The sequence below is a fragment of the Pteropus medius genome, unplaced genomic scaffold (assembly GCF_902729225.1).
Source record: "Pteropus medius unplaced genomic scaffold, Ma_sr-lr_union100, whole genome shotgun sequence".
NCBI classification, from domain to species: Eukaryota; Metazoa; Chordata; class Mammalia; order Chiroptera; family Pteropodidae; genus Pteropus; species Pteropus medius.
The window spans coordinates 11,220,063-11,237,524 of record NW_024349802.1 but is presented as its reverse complement, the minus strand read 5'-3'; the positions used below and the strand labels follow the sequence as shown (position 1 = coordinate 11,237,524).

Sequence of the window (17,462 nt, the reverse complement as noted above, 5' to 3'; positions counted from 1 at the left end):
TAACAACATTCATGTCATAGGGGTACCTGAAGAGGGAGAACAAGAAGTTGAATATATATTTGAAGAAATAATGGTGGAAAACTTCCCTAGCCTGGTGAAGGAAATAGACATACAACCCCAGGAAGCTCAGAGAGTCCCAAAAAATGAACCCAAAGAGGCCTACATGAGGACACATTATAATTAAAATGCTAAAGGTTAAATACAAAGAGAGAATCTTAAAAGCAGCAAGAGAAAAGCAATTAGTTACCTACAAGGGAGCTCCCATAAGACTGGCAACCAATTTCTGAAAAGAAACTTTGCAGGACAGAAGGGCTTGGCACAAAATATTTAAAGTGTTGCAAACCCAAGATCTACAACCAAGAATACTTTATCCAGCAAAACTATCATTTAGAGTCAAAGGACAGATAAAGAGCTTCACAGACACAAATAAACTAAAAGAATTAACACCAAGCCAATATTACAGGAATTGTTGGAGGGGCTTCTTTAAGAAGAAAAAACATGCATCAAAAACATGAATAAAGAATGGTAATAACTACATATTTATCAACAAGTATCCTAAATGGAAAAGAATTAAGTGCTCCAGCCAAGAGATAAGGAAGCTGAATGGATAAGAAAACAAGACCCCTACATATGCTGCCTACAAGAGACTCACTTCAGATTAAAAGACACACACAGACTAAAAGGAGGGAGGCAGAAAAAGATATTGCCTTGATGGACCTAGAGAGTATTGCACTGAATGAAGTAAGTCAGATAGAGAAAGACAAATGCCACATGATTTCATGTACATGTGGAATCTAAAGAATGAAATAAACAACAACAACAATGAAAACAAACTCATAGATACAGAAAATATTTTGAGGGCTGCTAGATGGGAGGGGGCAGTGAAAAAGGGCAAAGAGATTATGAAATACAAGCGGATAAATACAAAATAGTCATGGAGATATAAAGTATAGCATACGAAAAATAGTCAACAATGTTGTAAAACTATATAAAGGAGAAGAGGGATACCTGATTTAGTGGGGTGACCATTTTGTAAGTTATATAGATCTCTAATCACTATGCTGTACAACTGAAACTAATATATTATTGTATGCCAACTATAATTGAAAAACTCATTGAATTGTACAATGTAAATATGAGCAACTAGTTGTCTATTATACTTCAATAAAGCTGGGGGAAATGAAATAAGACAATTGTATTTACAATAGCATAAAAAAGATGAAAATATTAAGAAATAAATTTAATGAAAGAAATATGAGATGTATGCTCTGAAGGCTATAAAATGTTTGTGAAATAAATTTAAGAGCTAAATAAATGGGAAAGACTCCCACGTTCATGAATTGGAAAACTTTATAATGTTAAGAAGGCAATACTCCCAAACTGATCTACAGCTTCAACAAACTTCCTAACAAAAGTAAGTTGGCTTCCTTTCAGAAATCAAAAAGTGATCCTAAAACTCCTATGGAAATGTAAGTCACCCAGAATAGCCAAAATAATCTTGAAAAAAACAAAAATTGGAGCACTAATACTTCCTGATTTTAAAACTTGCCACGAAGCTACAATAATCAAGAGAGTATGGTACTGGGATAAGGATAGCCATATAGATCAATGGAATAGAATTGAGAATCCAGTTGTAAACTCCCACATTTATTGGTCAATTGATTTTCAACAATAGTTCCCAAATATTTCAATGTGGGGGGTGGGCAGAATAGTTATTTTCTATAAATGATGCCAGGGCAACTGGATATCCACTTGCAAAAGAATAAAGTTGACTACTACCACACACCATATACAAAAATTAACTCAAAATGGATCAAAATGACACCAGCAAGATGTCAGAATAGGAAGTCCCAAACCTTGTTCCCCTATAAAATTACCAATTAATAATACATAGATAAAATACCTTTATGAGAATTCCAGAATCCAGTTAAGAAGTTGAAACAGCTGCATTCAAACAAATAAAAAGAGTAATTTTACTTCACTCACATCAGTCCTTCCCTCAAGCTGGCACAGCTCAGAAGCAGGAAAAATACACCCTGGCTTGCTACTTCACCTTCAAGGGGAAAGAGTAAAGCCTGTGTCTAATGTTTCAGATCTCAGAGGGCTATCTGAGAGACTAGTTTCTGTATTGCCTCACTGAAAAAACTTATGGAACTGGCATAGTTTGGGTTCCTGGGGGCCACAAATATCAAAGAAGAACGGGGAGCAGCCTACTTCCTCAGGAAGGAGAGAGAGGAGTGAGTGCGCATCCAGCCTTCAGGGTTTTGAAGGGCTATTCAAGGACAGGTATCTGTCTCACCTGACTTAGTGTGCTGACAGGGAACCAACATTCTTTGGACACCTTGTGGCCACTGAGAACAAGAAAGAGCAGCTTGCTGCTATAGAACCAGAAAATTAAAATGCTGCAGACAGACGCCAGAACGAGCAAGAGAGATTATTTAAAATTATCCAGTTAAGAGGAGCAAAAAGGAAAAACAGTGAAAAGTAATGAAGAAGGCCTATGGGATTTATGGGACACCATTAAAAGAAACAATCATTGGAGTCTTAGCAAGAGAAGAGAGCAAGAAATGGGTAGAAAACTTATTTAAAGAAATAATGACTGAGGAGCTCCAGTGGCACAATTGGTTAGTGTGTGGTACTTATACAGAAATAAGGACTGAGAACTTCCCAGACCTGAGAAGAGATTTGGACAACCAGATTCATGAAGCTAATAGGTCATCCCAAAATTTCGATGCTAAACAATTTTGTCTAAGACAAATTACTATAAAACTGTAAAAAATTAAAGACAAAGAGAATTTTTAAAGTAATGAAAGAAAAAAATGATCTCATTCAAGAGCACCCTGTAAGGTTAATAGTAGATTTCTCAGTAGAAACATTGTAGGCCAGAAGAGAGTGGGATATATGTTCAAAGACCCGAAAGAAAACAACTGCCAACCAAAAATAGTTTACCCTGTAAGGTTGTCCTTCAAAATGAAGGTGAGATAAAGACCTCGCCAAACAAAAGCTGAGGGAATTCATCACTGTTACATCTGCCTTACAAGAAATGATAAAAGGAGTTCTTAGAGTTGAAATGAAAGGATGCTAACTAGTAATATGAAAACATATGAAAATATAAATACACTGGCAAAGGTAAGTACACAGTCAGATTCAGAATACTCTGATAATGTAATATGGTGGTGTGATAACCATTTAACTCTAGTATAGAGTTAAAGGACAAAAGTATTAAAGAGAGCTATAGCTACAATAATTTGTTAATAAATACGTAATATTAAAAGATGTAAATTGTGACAAAAAAGTATAAAATAGGGGGGAGAATAAAAGAGTAGAGTTATTGTATGTGATCGAAGTTAAGCTGTTATCAGCTTAAAATAAACTGTTATATCTATATATAACAGTAAGTCACAGGGTAACCACAACACACACACACACACACACACACACACACACACACACACACACACAAAACTATAGTAGAGAAACACAAGACAAAGAAAAGGGAATCAAAGTACACCACTATGAAAAATCATCAGTTCACAAAGGAAGATAACAAGAGAGGAGGAAAAAAACAAAGGATCTATAAAACAGCCAGAAAATAATTAAAAAGATGGCAATAGTAAGTCCTCACCTATCAATAATTACTTTAAATGTAAATGGACTAAGTTCTCCATTAAAAAGACATAGAATGACTGAATGGATAAAAAAAAAAAACAAAAAAAGACCTAACTACATGCTGCCTTTGAGACATTCACATCAGCTTCAAGGACACATATAAGCTCAAGGTAAAGAGATGAAAATACATATTCTATGCAAGTGGAATCCAAAAGAGAGAGCAGAGGTAGCTATACTTCTATCACTCAAAATGGATTTTAAGTAAAAAACCTTAATAAAGAGAAAAAGAATATCATTATATAATAATAAATGTGTCAATTCATCAAGAGGATATAACAGTTATATATGCTCCAAACATCAGAGCACCTAAATATATAAAGCAAATACTAACAGATATGAAGGAAGTAATAACAACACTACAATAACAGTAGAGGACTTCAATACCCCTCTTTCATCTACAGACAGTTCACCCAGGCAGAAAATCAATAAGGAAATATTGAACTTAAACTATACTTTAGACCAAATGGACCTAACATACATATACAGAATATTCTATCCAATGGAAGCAGAATACACATTCTCTGAGATAAATCATATTTTGGGTCACAAAACAAATTTAACAAATTTTAAGACTGAAATCATATGAACTATCTTTTCTGACCACAATGGTATGAAACTAGAAATCAATAAAGAGGAAAACTGGAAATTTTACAAATATGTGTAAATTAAACAACACACTCCTGAAAACCAATGGGTCAAAGATAAAAATCAAAGAGTAATTTTCTAAAAACCTTGAAACAAGTGAAAATGGAAACAAAACATACCAAAAATGGGATTCAGCAAAAGCAGTTCTGAGAAGGAAGCTTATAGTGATAAATGCCTACCTTAAGAAAAATGGTCTCCCTTACATAGAATCTTAAAACAAAGACAGAAAAACAAACTTATAGATATGGAGAACAGATTGGTGGTTGCCAGATACAAGGGGTGAGGGATTGGAGAAATGGGTGAAGATAGTCTAAAGATAAAAACTTCCACTTATAAAATAAATAAGCCATGGGGATGTAATGTACAGCATGGCTACTATAGCTAACAAAATTATATTGTATATTTGAAAGTTGCTGAAAGAGTAGACTTTAAAAGTTCTCTGGATAAGAAAAATATTTTTTTGTAATTATGTATGATGATAGATGTTAACTAGGCTAATGCGGAAATCATTTCAAAATATATACAAATATCAAATCATTACATTGTATACCTGAAACTAATATAATATCATATGTTGATTATACCCTTAATTTAAAAAATAAATTAAATTTTAAAGATAAATGTTTATTAAATGAATTTAATTAATGAATATTTAATATAAAAGTTGGGAAGATCTTCCTAACTAAACCCAGAGATCTTAAAATCCATAAGAGAAAAATAGACATATCTTAATATAGAAACCTAAATACATTTTTAAATGGCAAAATATACTATAAACAAATCAATACAGATTATATAGGTGAAATTGACCTATATAATTGACACATTTATTATATAATGATATAAGTGGGAGATGAAAGTTAATACCTATATTTTACACAGAACTTTCCCAAATTGAAAAACAATAAAAAAAGTTTGTTTCAATTTAAAAAATGGGCAAAGAATTAAATTAATAAATCAAAGAAAACCAAATACGAATGACAATACATGCAAATTCAAGGTGGTATATAGGAATGAAAATTAAAATAACAATGTGATTTTATAGAGATCACATTTGCAGGATGTTAGACCACTGGTTTTTTTGGAGATAAAAGAAAGAGTGCTCACAACTTGTTGATGGAAATTAAAAGTACTACAAAATACTTAGAAAGCACTCTGGCAACACATTTTTAAACTAAATTATTAATACTATGATGCATCAATTCCACATCTGAAAATAATTTTGTAGAAATAAGAGCACCAATATTTAGGAATATGTAAAATGATAGTACAGCATGGTTTGTGAGGGCAAAAAAACTTGGAAAAAATGCTCACCAACAGGTGAATAAATGAATATATAAATGATACAGCCACACTATGGAGTATAACACAGCTATTAAAAGTATCAGGTTTGTAGATATTTCCACAAGATAATGGTGATTGAGAAATGTAAAATGCATTGTCAATGTTAATAAACTTTTGAAAAGAAAGAATAACAAAAACCCACTAGGTGTATACACATACACGTGACTGCAAATGAAAATGCGAAAGGAAAATCACAAGGGTTTTCCTATCAGATACCTGACGGGAATGCTGGTGTGCCTAGAGGAAAAGGAGGACAGATCAAGCCAAAGGCATTTTTAGAAAGGAAGAAAAATGCACCTTTAAAAAAAGACATTTATATTAACAGTTTTGATGCTCTAAAATAAAACATATATGTGGGTATTCTATAAATTTTTTAAATAGATATTTAAAGTTTTTAAATTATGATTAGCTTCATTGAAACAAATGTTTCCCAAATGCTTAAGTACTCACAATGTGTGGTTTCTTGTAAATGCTCACATTCACAATAAATTTTTATTTAAAAAAATACAACAAAAGCAAAAGATTCGGGTTATCGAAATTTTATGCTACTTTTTGGCTTAAAGTTTCAATATAAAGAATAATTAAACTTATATCAACATTTATTAAATACCATAACGACAAGCAAAATTTAAAATAATCTTAAAATTAAGATTGAATAATCTTAAATGGAAAAATGTGAGGAAGGCTAAAATACACAGACTACTTTAAATACATCTCACCTCTTTCAAATGTTTTGAATCTGATTCTCTTTCACCTGTTTCCTCTGCAGAACTCAGACAAGGAGGAAGGCTGGGACTGAAGGCCATGAGGTCACTCTTGGGTAGGCCCTCCCCAGAGCACACCCTCTGTCGCCTCTGCTGTGAGTACGACCAGCTCCCCACTGCGCTGGAGCACACCAGAGTGGGCTTTAGCGGCCCGCAAGCGCCCTGAGTGGGCGGCGCCGAGCACCGCAGCGCCGTGTACAGCAACAGCGTGAGCACCAACAGGCTGGACACCGCGCAGATGGCGATGATCAGATACACGTTCACATCCACCAGCGCCGCCTCTGGGCGGGTGGCCCCGATCGACATCCGCAACGGAGTCTTTGGCGCCGAACCGCTGTCCACCAGCGACAGCAGCACAGTGGCGGTGGACGCCAGCGCCGGCTCGCCGTGGTCCTTCACCAGCACCAGAAGGCGCTGGCGCGGAGCGTCCGCCTCGTCCAGGGCTCGCGTCGTGCTGATCTCGCCCGTGTACAGCCCCACGCGGAACGGGCTGTGAGCGCCCCCCGCCTCCGGCCGCAGCTCGTAAGACAGCCACGCGTTGTAGCCGGAGTCCGCGTCCACCGCGCGCACCTTCGCCACCACGTGGCCGGCGCCCACAGAACGCGCCACCGGCTGGATCACTGCACCGCCCCCGCCACCAGCCCCAGGCGGCAGCAACGCGGGCGTGTTGTCATTCTCGTCCAGCACGAACACCTGCAGCGTCACGTTGCTGCCCAGAGATGGCACGCCCGCGTCGCGCGCGCTCACCTGGAACTGCAGCAGTTCCAGCTCCTCGTGGTCCAGCGGCTGCAGCGCGTACACCTTGCCGCTCTCCGCGTGCACTGACACGTAGCTCGACAGCGCACGCTCGCCCACCCGACGCTCCACCAACGAGTATGACACCAGCGCGTTTTCCTGCGCGTCCGCGTCCTGAGCAGACACTGTGAAGATGTGGCAGCCGGGCGGGTTGTTCTCCTTCACGAACACCGTGTATTCGGGCTGCGCGAATGCCGGCGCGTTGTCGTTCACGTCGGCCACCTCCACGGACACGCTGGCGGTGGCCGACAGCGAAGGCGAGCCCCCGTCCTGCGCTGTCACCACCAGCTCATAATTCGCCACACTCTCGCGATCCAGAGCGCTGTCCAGCACCAGCGAATAGTAATTCTTGAAGGTAGACACCAGCTTGAAGGGGACATGGGGTGTTAGTGAGCAGGTTACCTGCCCGTTGGCCCCAGAGTCACTGTCAGACACGCTGACCAAGGCGATGACGGTGCCCACCTGAGCATCCTCTCGCACAGGGAGTGACAGAGAAGTGATAGTAATCTTTGGAGCATTATCATTTATATCTAGTATTTCCACCAAAATGGTACAGTGACCCGCCATTGGAATATTCCCCTTGTCAGTTGCCTCCACAGATATTTCATACAATTTATTTTCTTCGAAATCCAGTTTAGCTTTTGTCCTAATTTCTCCACTGTTGGGGTTTATGATAAATGCATTTAACACCGCAGGCGATACAGGCCTTCTAAATGAGTAGATTATGTCTCCATTTATACCATCATCAGGATCTGTGGCATTTAGCTTGATCACTAATGTTCCATTAAATGCGTTCTCTAAAACTCTCACCCTGTAAATGGATTGGGCAAATTCTGGGGCGTTATCATTCACATCCAGAATTGTGATGAACAGCTGAACTGTGCCAGTCAGCTCGGGTTTACCTCCATCAATGGCTGTCAATAATAAACTATGCTCCTGAATTTCCTCTCTGTCCAACGATTTCCTCAGCACAAGTGATAACGAAGACGTTTGTTCACGATTGTTTTGTGTGTCCAAAGCGAAATAATCATTGGGATAGATTCGGTAAGTCAAGGCCGAGTTTACTCCAATATCTGCATCCGATGCGCCATCTAGTGGAAATCGAGTTTCCGGAGGTCTAGATTCTGCAATGATTATTCTTTTCTTACTTTCTGGGAACACAGGCGGGTTGTCGTTGATATCTTTAACTCCCACCTCCACATGGAAAACCTGCAGCGGCCTCTCCACGATCACTTCCAGGTGGATGCTGCACTCCAGGCTCCGCCCGCACAGCTCTTCGCGGTCGATCCGAGAATTCACAAACAAAATGCCATTCTGCAGATTTACCTCCAGAAGGTCCCCACTGCCTTCGGACGTCATCCGGAACAGGCGCGGCACCAGCTCCGCCAGCTCCAGCCCCAGGTCCTGGGCGATGCGGCCCACGAAGGTGCCGTGTTTGGACTCCTCAGAGACCGAGTAGTGGACCTGTCCACTCTGGGTCTCCCAGGTTGCGAGGAGCAGAAGGGAGAGCAGCAGACTCCGGGCTCCTGGGTTTCCTCGCCATGAAAATGGCATGGTACACTCAAAGGGCTTCAGAGATATCTGAAGTATATAGAATACCTTACCTCAGACTGACTCCAAAGATCCAATTTTACCGCCTTCTATTGAGGGAGGATTCGCTAGAGGTTTCCCACTATATACCAAATTTTCTGCAGGAAGAGGAGGCGCCTTCTTTGGAGAAAGGTTCTCAGTGAAGAGCGACACCGTGCGCATGAATGTGTAAGTGTAAAAATGATTCCGTCCATATTTTCCGTTGATGTAGGTTTATTTTCTTGCATTTTGTGAAATTTCTCACTGCAAATATGCAATTGAAGACTAAATGTTTTTCTTTCCAGAAATAGTAAATCACTGTATTCTTCTCAGCACTGGATGCTAGTCGAAAATTGGTTGAGTCCTATTTTTTCACAAATATAATTTTGCCTGTGTAAAACTTGCATGCAGAATTTTAAGAGGGGGAATACTCTATTCACTTTTGCAAATCAGCCTATAGTTCTGCAAAGCTTTGTAGGTTTTGGTGGGAATGTCCTTTTCCTGTAATATTTTTTGAAACCTGCTCACACAGCAGCCATTGACTCCAAATAAAAACATAACCAATTACATAAAACAGATGAACATGGAAAATATTAGTAAGTGATATACCATATTTATATTATTACCCCAAATGTGACTGTGAAATGTGGATAAAATATTTGCATTTGAAGGAAGTGTCCAGTCAATGTATGTATGAGTTTATACGTGTGTGTGCATAAACATAACAAATTTTTAAAACACAATAATTTTGGTCATTTAGATATAATAATGCTTTAAAGTTCTAGATTCTCTTTGCATAAAACATGCCAAGAACTAGCATCCTATGTATTTAATAGAATTTAAATTACTACCAGTAGGTTAAATTTCCCTCTTCCCTTCCCCATCTTACATTATCACTAGGAAAAAAATCTTTCTATCATTTAAATTGACTGATTTTCTAAGCAACAACAGGTTGATACAGATGTTAACACATCTTTAGCAAGGAAGAGAGGAAGAATCTTACCTGTTGCTATAACTATCATTAACAGGCCCCAAAGTTCCAGGCCAAATAGCACTATGAAAGATATAGCATAGCTCCAATAATTCTCTTGCCTGTTTTGTGCACAACTCTGCTGGAAATAATTGTTGGGTTCATTTCTGTATCTTTGCTCTCTTCTGAAAATTTGAGTAGAGTATTTGGTATTCTCTTTTATCCTCTGTCCTGCTCCATTACTTTTATTAACATAACTTTACTCTTATACTGGGAATAATCCCTTAATTTTTTCTAATTGTTCTTGTTTATCAGGCTCTATCTTTTCTCATTTACCTCTCTACCTAACCTATACCACATAGTCAGCCATTTAAAGCATATCTTTCCTGACACCCCAAAGCACTCACCTACTTACATTACTCCCCAACGTTTTCCTTAGTTTACAACACACAACCTAATATCCATTTTCTCTATTTCTCCTATTAAGCTTCCTAGTATAAGATAGTCACTTAATCATGATGACTATATTCTCTACGGATTTACTCTCAACTTTACCTTGACTGGGCCCTCAAATGAATCCATAATTCACTCTTCCCCCATGTCTACAGATACTCTTCCATGTTCTTTTCTCTCTCTTCTCAAATTCTCAAACTTATTCCAACCACCTGGTTTTCAGATGATTTACCCAGAGAGCTAAGTCATCAAAATGAACTCAATGGCTCTCTTCTTATATCAGTATATTTCCTTATAGACTCTATTTCATTCCCTGCTAAGAAAAAAAAATGGTCCCCACATTTAAGCTCACCTCTATGCTCTTTAAAAATTATTCTCCATTCTTTTCTCCTTCATCTTTATCTTCATTCTTTCTTTGCCTGTCTTATCTTCAGTATCTCCTTCTTTACTTCTTTCCCTCACACTACAAAAACACTCAAGCATCTTTATATAAACTTACTACTTCTTTAAAAAGTCTGTTCTTTTATCTCATCCTCTTCAGCATTAACTTCTAACATGCATTTGATATATTGCACTTTGAGTTTTATTTTAGCAGTATTATATAACCATTTTATGATTTTAAGCCTACTATCCTAGGTTGAATGGTGTCCCCCCTCCCAAAAAAAGATATGCTCACATCTTAATCCCTGGAACCTGTGAATATTTCTTTATGTGACAAAAGATGTGACTGAGTTAAGGATCTTGAGAGGAGGCACTTATTATGGATTATACAGGTGGGCCCTAAAGTATAATCACATATATCATTTTAAAATATATGGGGAAGAATAGGAGGCAATGTGACCACAGAGGCAGAAACTGGAGTGGTGTGGCCACAAGCCAAGGAACTCTACAGCCACAAAAAGCTGGGACAGACAACAGGTTCTCCTTGGAGCTCCAGAGCAGGTACAGCTCTGCCAACACTCTGATTTTGGACTTCTGGTATCCCAAACTGTGAGAGAATAAATTTTTATTGTCTTCAGGCACCAGTTTTTGGTAATTTGTTATAGTGGCCCCAGGAACTAACACACCTATCCACTTAAATTCTTTCTTTGGACACATTGCTTTCAATTTTTCAATCTCTTTCTAGTAATTTAATGGATTTATTTTTTAATGGATTTATTTTTTTCCCTATGGGAATTACTCACAAATCTACATCTGTAATATTCCCTGAGTTCCAGATCCATATTTCTAATCACGATTATTTTTTTGCAGAACCTCAAGTATAATATAGTTTTTTAAATGTTCCTCTCTATTCCCTAGCAGCACAAATACAAAAAAAAACTTTCTCCAACTCTCTTCTGCATCTTGGTTAATGGCAATCTCATCCTCCCAGGTGACCAAACTAAAAAAGTTAATGTCATCTTCTACTTTTGTATATCTCTTATCATTGTATTGAGCCCATCATTATCTGGCTGCTTCTACTTTGCCAATGCCACTTGCACATGTTTCTCTCAATCTATTTCAATTGCCATAATTTAAATCTTCATCACTTGATACCTAAAGTATTATAAAAGATTCTTTACTAGCTTTCCTACCTTCAGAATATCCCCTGCTCCAATCCTGCAAGTACACATTCATTAGAAAAAACTGTTTATTTATTCATATTTATCTCTCCATTTGTAATACCTTCCTATTGAAATGTCATCTATCCTACAGGCACTCTTCAATGAAACATTGCCTAATCTCTGGAGTCTACCCCAACTTCTACAATGGAGGGAATCACCTAGGCAGCTTATTTCAATGCCATATATTTATTTCAAAATTATTGCTTAAACATATGCTATATTCCATGTCCTAAACTAAAGATATGTGAGACAGTACTAGGCAAAAGGCAGGAAAGTTTAATACCATCACTACCAGACTGAGGGATTTAAGGCTTTACTCTCTGATCAAAGAGAAGCTTCTGGATATTTTGTGGTAAGAAAATTACAACATGTAAAATGCACTTTAGGACATTCATGAGATAATAGTCTCAGAGCAGTAATATGCCATAATAGGTTTGGGATCCTCCACAACTGGGTTTGAGCCACTTCTCACTATCTGGCTGAAGCTCAGGTTTCTCATAAGTAAAATGACAATGGTAAATATTGTACCTGAACCATAGAACTACTTTGATAATAAAATGAGATGATGCAATTAAATATCTTAGCACAGTTCCTGAAAAATAATAGGGGATCAATAACTATTCTTATATTTTATTAAATAAAAAAGTCATTAATTGTAAGATGCATCATTACTTATGTGCTACCAAGAAAGAAAAACAGCTATGTAAGTTATTATAAAACTTCAATCATAAAATGAATTCTAATTTGGGTGGTTATTATAACCTTTTAAGTATGAAATGACTTTGTTATATTTTATGTAAATAAGGGTAGTACAGTAGCCAATCCCACTTTAAAGGAAGAAGGGACTCCCTGTGAACAATAATAAAAAATATTTCCTTGAGAATTAATAACACAATTATTATGTTATAATATCTGGAAGAAGAGTGTACTGAAATTAGAATGGTAATTAAGGAGACTATTTTACTAGCCTATGCACATAAAAAACAGTGAAGGAATCCAGGTAATGGTCTCTGGGGAACTCTTTGCATTATCTCACAAATTTTTTATAATCATGAAATTAAGTTTAAATTTAAAATAAATTTAAGTTACCGAACACCTAGATGGTTTTTACTGTAGTGTACTAATATTCTTCAAAGCTAATCATAGGTAATGGGAAAAATGAGAGAACTAGAGTCTATGGTCATGCTACCCTGAACAAGCCCCGCCCCATCTGATCTTGGAAGCTAAGCAGTGTCAGGCCTGTTTAGTACTTGGATGGGAGACCACCTAGGAAGACCAGGTGCTGTAGGCGTAAAAAATAAAAAAAATAAGGGATTGTAAGCTGACAAGGTCCTTGCAATCTGTGAGGTCAACCAAGGGTTGCCTCTTCTAAAGAGAACTAGAATATTTTAAAGTGTGGTGACTGGGCAAATAATGAAAAGTCCAAATGACTAAGAATGATCCTACCACAGAAGAGAAGATATTGACGGTTTAAAGAATAACATAAAGAAAAAAAAGAAAAAGAATAAGTTAATGTATTTATACCCTAATAGAAAGTTCTTAAAGGGAACAAATATATATCATGACTTACTTCACTGGAAAGATTGAAACAATCTTTTCGTGACTGTGGAAGACTGGGGCTGAAGGCCATGAGGTCGGTCTTGGGAGGGCCCTCCCCAGAGCACACCTTCTGCCGCCTCTGCTTCGAGCACGACCAGCTCCCCACCGCGCTGGAGCACACCAGAGTGGGCTTCTCTGGCCCGCACACGCCCTCGGTGGGCGGCGCCGAGCACCGCAGAGCCGTGTACAGCAGCAACGTGAGCACCAACAGGCTGGACACTGCGCAGATGGCAATGATCAGATACACATTCACATCCACCAGCGCCAACTCTGCGCCCATGGCGCCCGCCGACATCTGCGACGGAGTCTTCGGCACCTGGCCACTGTCCATCAGCGAGAGTAGCACAGTGGCCGTGGCCGCCAGCGCAGGCTCGCCGTGGTCCTTCACCAGCACCAGCAGGCGCTGGCGCGGCGCGTCCGCCTCGTCCAGGGCTCGCGTCGTGCTGATCTCGCCCGTGTACAGCCCCACGCGGAACGGGCTGCGCGCGCCCCCCGCCTCCAGCTGCAGCTCGTAAGACAGCCACGCGTTGTAGCCCGAGTCCGCGTCCACCGCGCGCACCTTCGCCACCACGTGGCCGGCGCCCACAGAACGCGCCACTGGCTGGCTCGCCGCGCGGCCCCTGCCACCAGCCCCAGGCGGCAGCAACGCGGGCGCGTTGTCGTTCTCGTCCAGCACGAACACCTGCAGCGTCACGTTGCTGCCCAGAGATGGCACGCCCGCGTCGCGCGCGCTCACCTGGAACTGCAGCAGTTCCAGCTCCTCGTGGTCCAGCGGCTGCAGCGCGTACACCTTGCCGCTCTCCGCGTGCACCGACACGTAGCTCGACAGCGCACGCTCGCCCACCCGACGCTCCACCAGCGAGTAGGACACCAGTGCGTTCTCTTGCGCGTCCGCGTCCTGAGCAGACACTGTGAAGATGTGGCAGCCGGGCGGGTTGTTCTCCTTCACGAACACCGTGTACTCGGGCTGCGCAAATGCCGGCGCGTTGTCGTTCACGTCGGCTACCTCCATGGACACGCTGGCGGTGGCCGACAGCGAAGGCGAGCCCCCGTCCTGCGCTGTCACCACCAGCTCATAATTCGCCACGCTCTCGCGATCCAGAGCGCTGTCCAGCACCAGCGAATAGTAATTCTTGAAGGTAGACACCAGCTTGAAGGGCACATGGGGTGTTAGTGAGCAGGTTACCTGCCCGTTGGCCCCAGAGTCACTGTCAGACACGCTGACCAAGGCGATGACGGTGCCCACCTGAGCATCCTCTCGCACAGGGAGTGACAGCGAAGTGACCATTATCTTGGGCGTATTGTCGTTCAGGTCTAGAACTTCCACCAGGACCGTGCAGTAACCTGCCATGGAAGGAATCCCTTTATCAATGGCATTAACATGAATTTCATACTCATTATTCTCTTCAAAATCCAGTTTCCCATAAATTCTGATTTCACCTGTTTTTGGATCTATTGAAAACATACACTTCTCACTTGCTGGCAAAATCATTCTGATTCCATAGGTAATTTCACTATTCAATCCTTCGTCTAAATCTGAAGCGTTTAGTTGAATCACTCTCGTGTCGTTTGGCACATTTTCAAACAGCACTACTTTATAGCCAAGCTTATCAAACTCTGGAGCATTATCATTCACATCCAGGATGGTTATTTTAATATGAATAGAGCCTGTTAGCTCAGGTTTACCGCCATCGAGGGCGGTCAGCAATACATTAAGTTCTGGCGTTTCCTCTCTATCCAAGGACTTCCGAAGAACCAGTTCAGGCAATATACTTTTATCGTTTTTCGTTATTGTTTTCAGAGTAAAATACTCATTTAGACTTAATTTGTAAGTCAAAACAGAGTTTTCGCCGATATCCGCATCAAAAGCGCCCTCTAGAGGAAACTGAGACTCTAGAGGTGCAGATTCAGAAATAAGGACCTTTTGTTCTCTTCTAAACACCGGCAAATTGTCGTTAATGTCCTTCACTTCTACCTGCACATGGAAAACCTGCAGCGGCCTCTCCACGATCACCTCCAGATGGATGCTGCACTCTAGGCTCCGCCCGCACAGCTCCTCGCGGTCGATCCGAGAATTCACAAACAAAATGCCATTCTGCAGATTTATCTCCAGAAGGTCCCCACTGCTTTTGGACGCCATCCGGAACAGGCGCGGCACCAGCTCCTCCAGCTCCAGCCCCAGGTCCTGGACGATGCGGCCCACGAAGGTGCCGTGTTTGGCCTCCTCGGAGACCGAGTAGTGGACCGGGCTGCTCTCGGTCTCCCAGGCTGTAAGGAGCAGAAGCCACATCAGCAGGCGCCAGGCTCCTAAGCCTCCCCGCCAGGAAGACACCATTGCAGATAAGATCTCTGAGATGGGAGTGTCAGTTTTAAGGGATCGCTCGCCTGTGAACCTTTATGAGCAGTCTCTCTTTGCTGTAAGTATATTTAGTAAGTTTTACCCAGAATTCCGGTTGATGTGGAGTCGATCCTATTCTGTGAATTGTAGAAATCTGGGCGCTAGACAAATTCTTTCCTTTTCACCTTTTGAGCATACAGCGACATCATGTGACTGATCGTGTATGTACAAGAAAGATCTTGAGGTTCTTTTTGGTTTAGCCACTTCCCAGGTCACTTTAAATTGTTTCGACTTTTGAATATTTTCATGGATCATTTGTAAATACCTATTTTAATATGATATTAGCGACAAAGCACCCATACATCTATTATACTGCAGTTTTTTAAAAATAATGTGCTTGAAAGTCTGTCAAAAAATAATAATTAAAATACGATATTTCAGAAGCTATTGTTTAGCTATCGTGGGAAATAAAATAAAGAATAATATCACTCCTGCCTCTATATTGCTTACAATTCACACTTGTATTGATTTTTATCCTATAGAAGCACTTCACCATAGGACTTTAGGAGAAAGTAAAAAATTCTCTCGTAAAGGAAAAAAATAAATATTTCATCATTCATAAAATTATTTTATTCATAAATCTGGTGAATATTAGAATTCATTATAAATATGGAAGATATCTCCTTTTTTGATTCCTTGATGCTTAAATGTGATGACTTTCTATACAACTGCTCTTGTTCCCACAACATGTTAAAATGAGGCTTGGGTACAGATTCTGGAATGTTTTACTCTAGCACGTGTAAAGAGTTTTCATGTAAAATGTTAAGTCAAAGCCTCCAAATTTCACAATATTCTAAAGCGGCAGTGGAGCACTAATGTGAAAAAAATCTTGTGAAATGTTTTGGAGCCCAAATTCCTTGACTAAAGTCAAAAGAATATAAACTTCATAATGACCTTTTGCTTTCTCCCCCAATTTTTCCCTTCAGAGTAGTTAGTAGTTACTCAGAATATGCAAGGAAGAATTAAAAGACTTTCCATAATTTTATTCATTAATTTAAGACCAGCTTTATGGGAAAATAAACACAGATAAGATGCCATAGCAAGTAAATATAGATTTTATAAACTCACTAAAATTCAAGTCAAAAATCTTTAAATCAATAATTTGTAACCACTCTTTCCACATATAATAATAAAAGGAACTGAGAAATGAAATCTTTATAGAACCAGAATATAATAACCAAGAATGATTCTACAAGTATAAATTAACTATAAAATTGACTCAATCAAAAACACTTAATTTTGAATTTGATGCTATCAGTCTATTAAATTATCTAATATCACCACCAAGCTTCTTCATTTTCTAACTTCTATTTTCTAAATAGTCAATGTACTATAATTGCTAAGGAACTTTACAGAAAAAGTAGTGTGTTATGTAGTCCTCGCACACTGTTTGACATAATTAAATTATTAAACAGATAGTAATATCTAAATTTAGCTTAATACCTAAACAATCAAACTAAAAAATTGAAATTATAATTTTACAATTTAAAATATAATCCTGAAAAAGAATAAGTATAAAAGACACTAAATTCATAAAAACTAGTCCATGTAATTTGGAATTATCAAAAATGTGCATTGATTACTTATGTACTATAAATATAATGCTTTGCAAACTTTAAACTCTTTAAAACATTCCAATATCTTTGTTTATT

At 39.4% G+C, this 17,462-nt stretch overlaps 2 protein-coding genes and 1 pseudogene across 10 annotated transcripts in view; 1 reads left to right on the top strand and 2 right to left on the bottom strand.

Moving 5' to 3' along the window:
• LOC120581421 (protocadherin alpha-C2) overlaps window positions 1-17,462 on the bottom strand; it is a 172,519-nt gene that overhangs the window by 83,322 nt on the left and 71,735 nt on the right. The window contains exon 1 of one of the 9 annotated variants that reach the window (XM_039836330.1): window positions 13,384-15,747. The exons of the other annotated variants lie outside the window; for them this stretch is intronic. Coding sequence (XP_039692264.1) covers window positions 13,384-15,747 — 2,364 coding nt within the window. Of the gene's footprint in view, window positions 1-13,383; window positions 15,748-17,462 lie in introns of those variants that run through there. 9 annotated transcript variants of the gene reach the window in all.
• Window positions 6,431-8,771, bottom strand: LOC120581430 (protocadherin alpha-13-like). Its single transcript, XM_039836340.1, is given in 2 exon segments — window positions 6,431-6,499; window positions 6,501-8,771. Coding segments are annotated over 2 exon segments (2,340 nt in total).
• LOC120581767 (uncharacterized) lies at window positions 12,986-13,104 on the top strand (annotated as a pseudogene).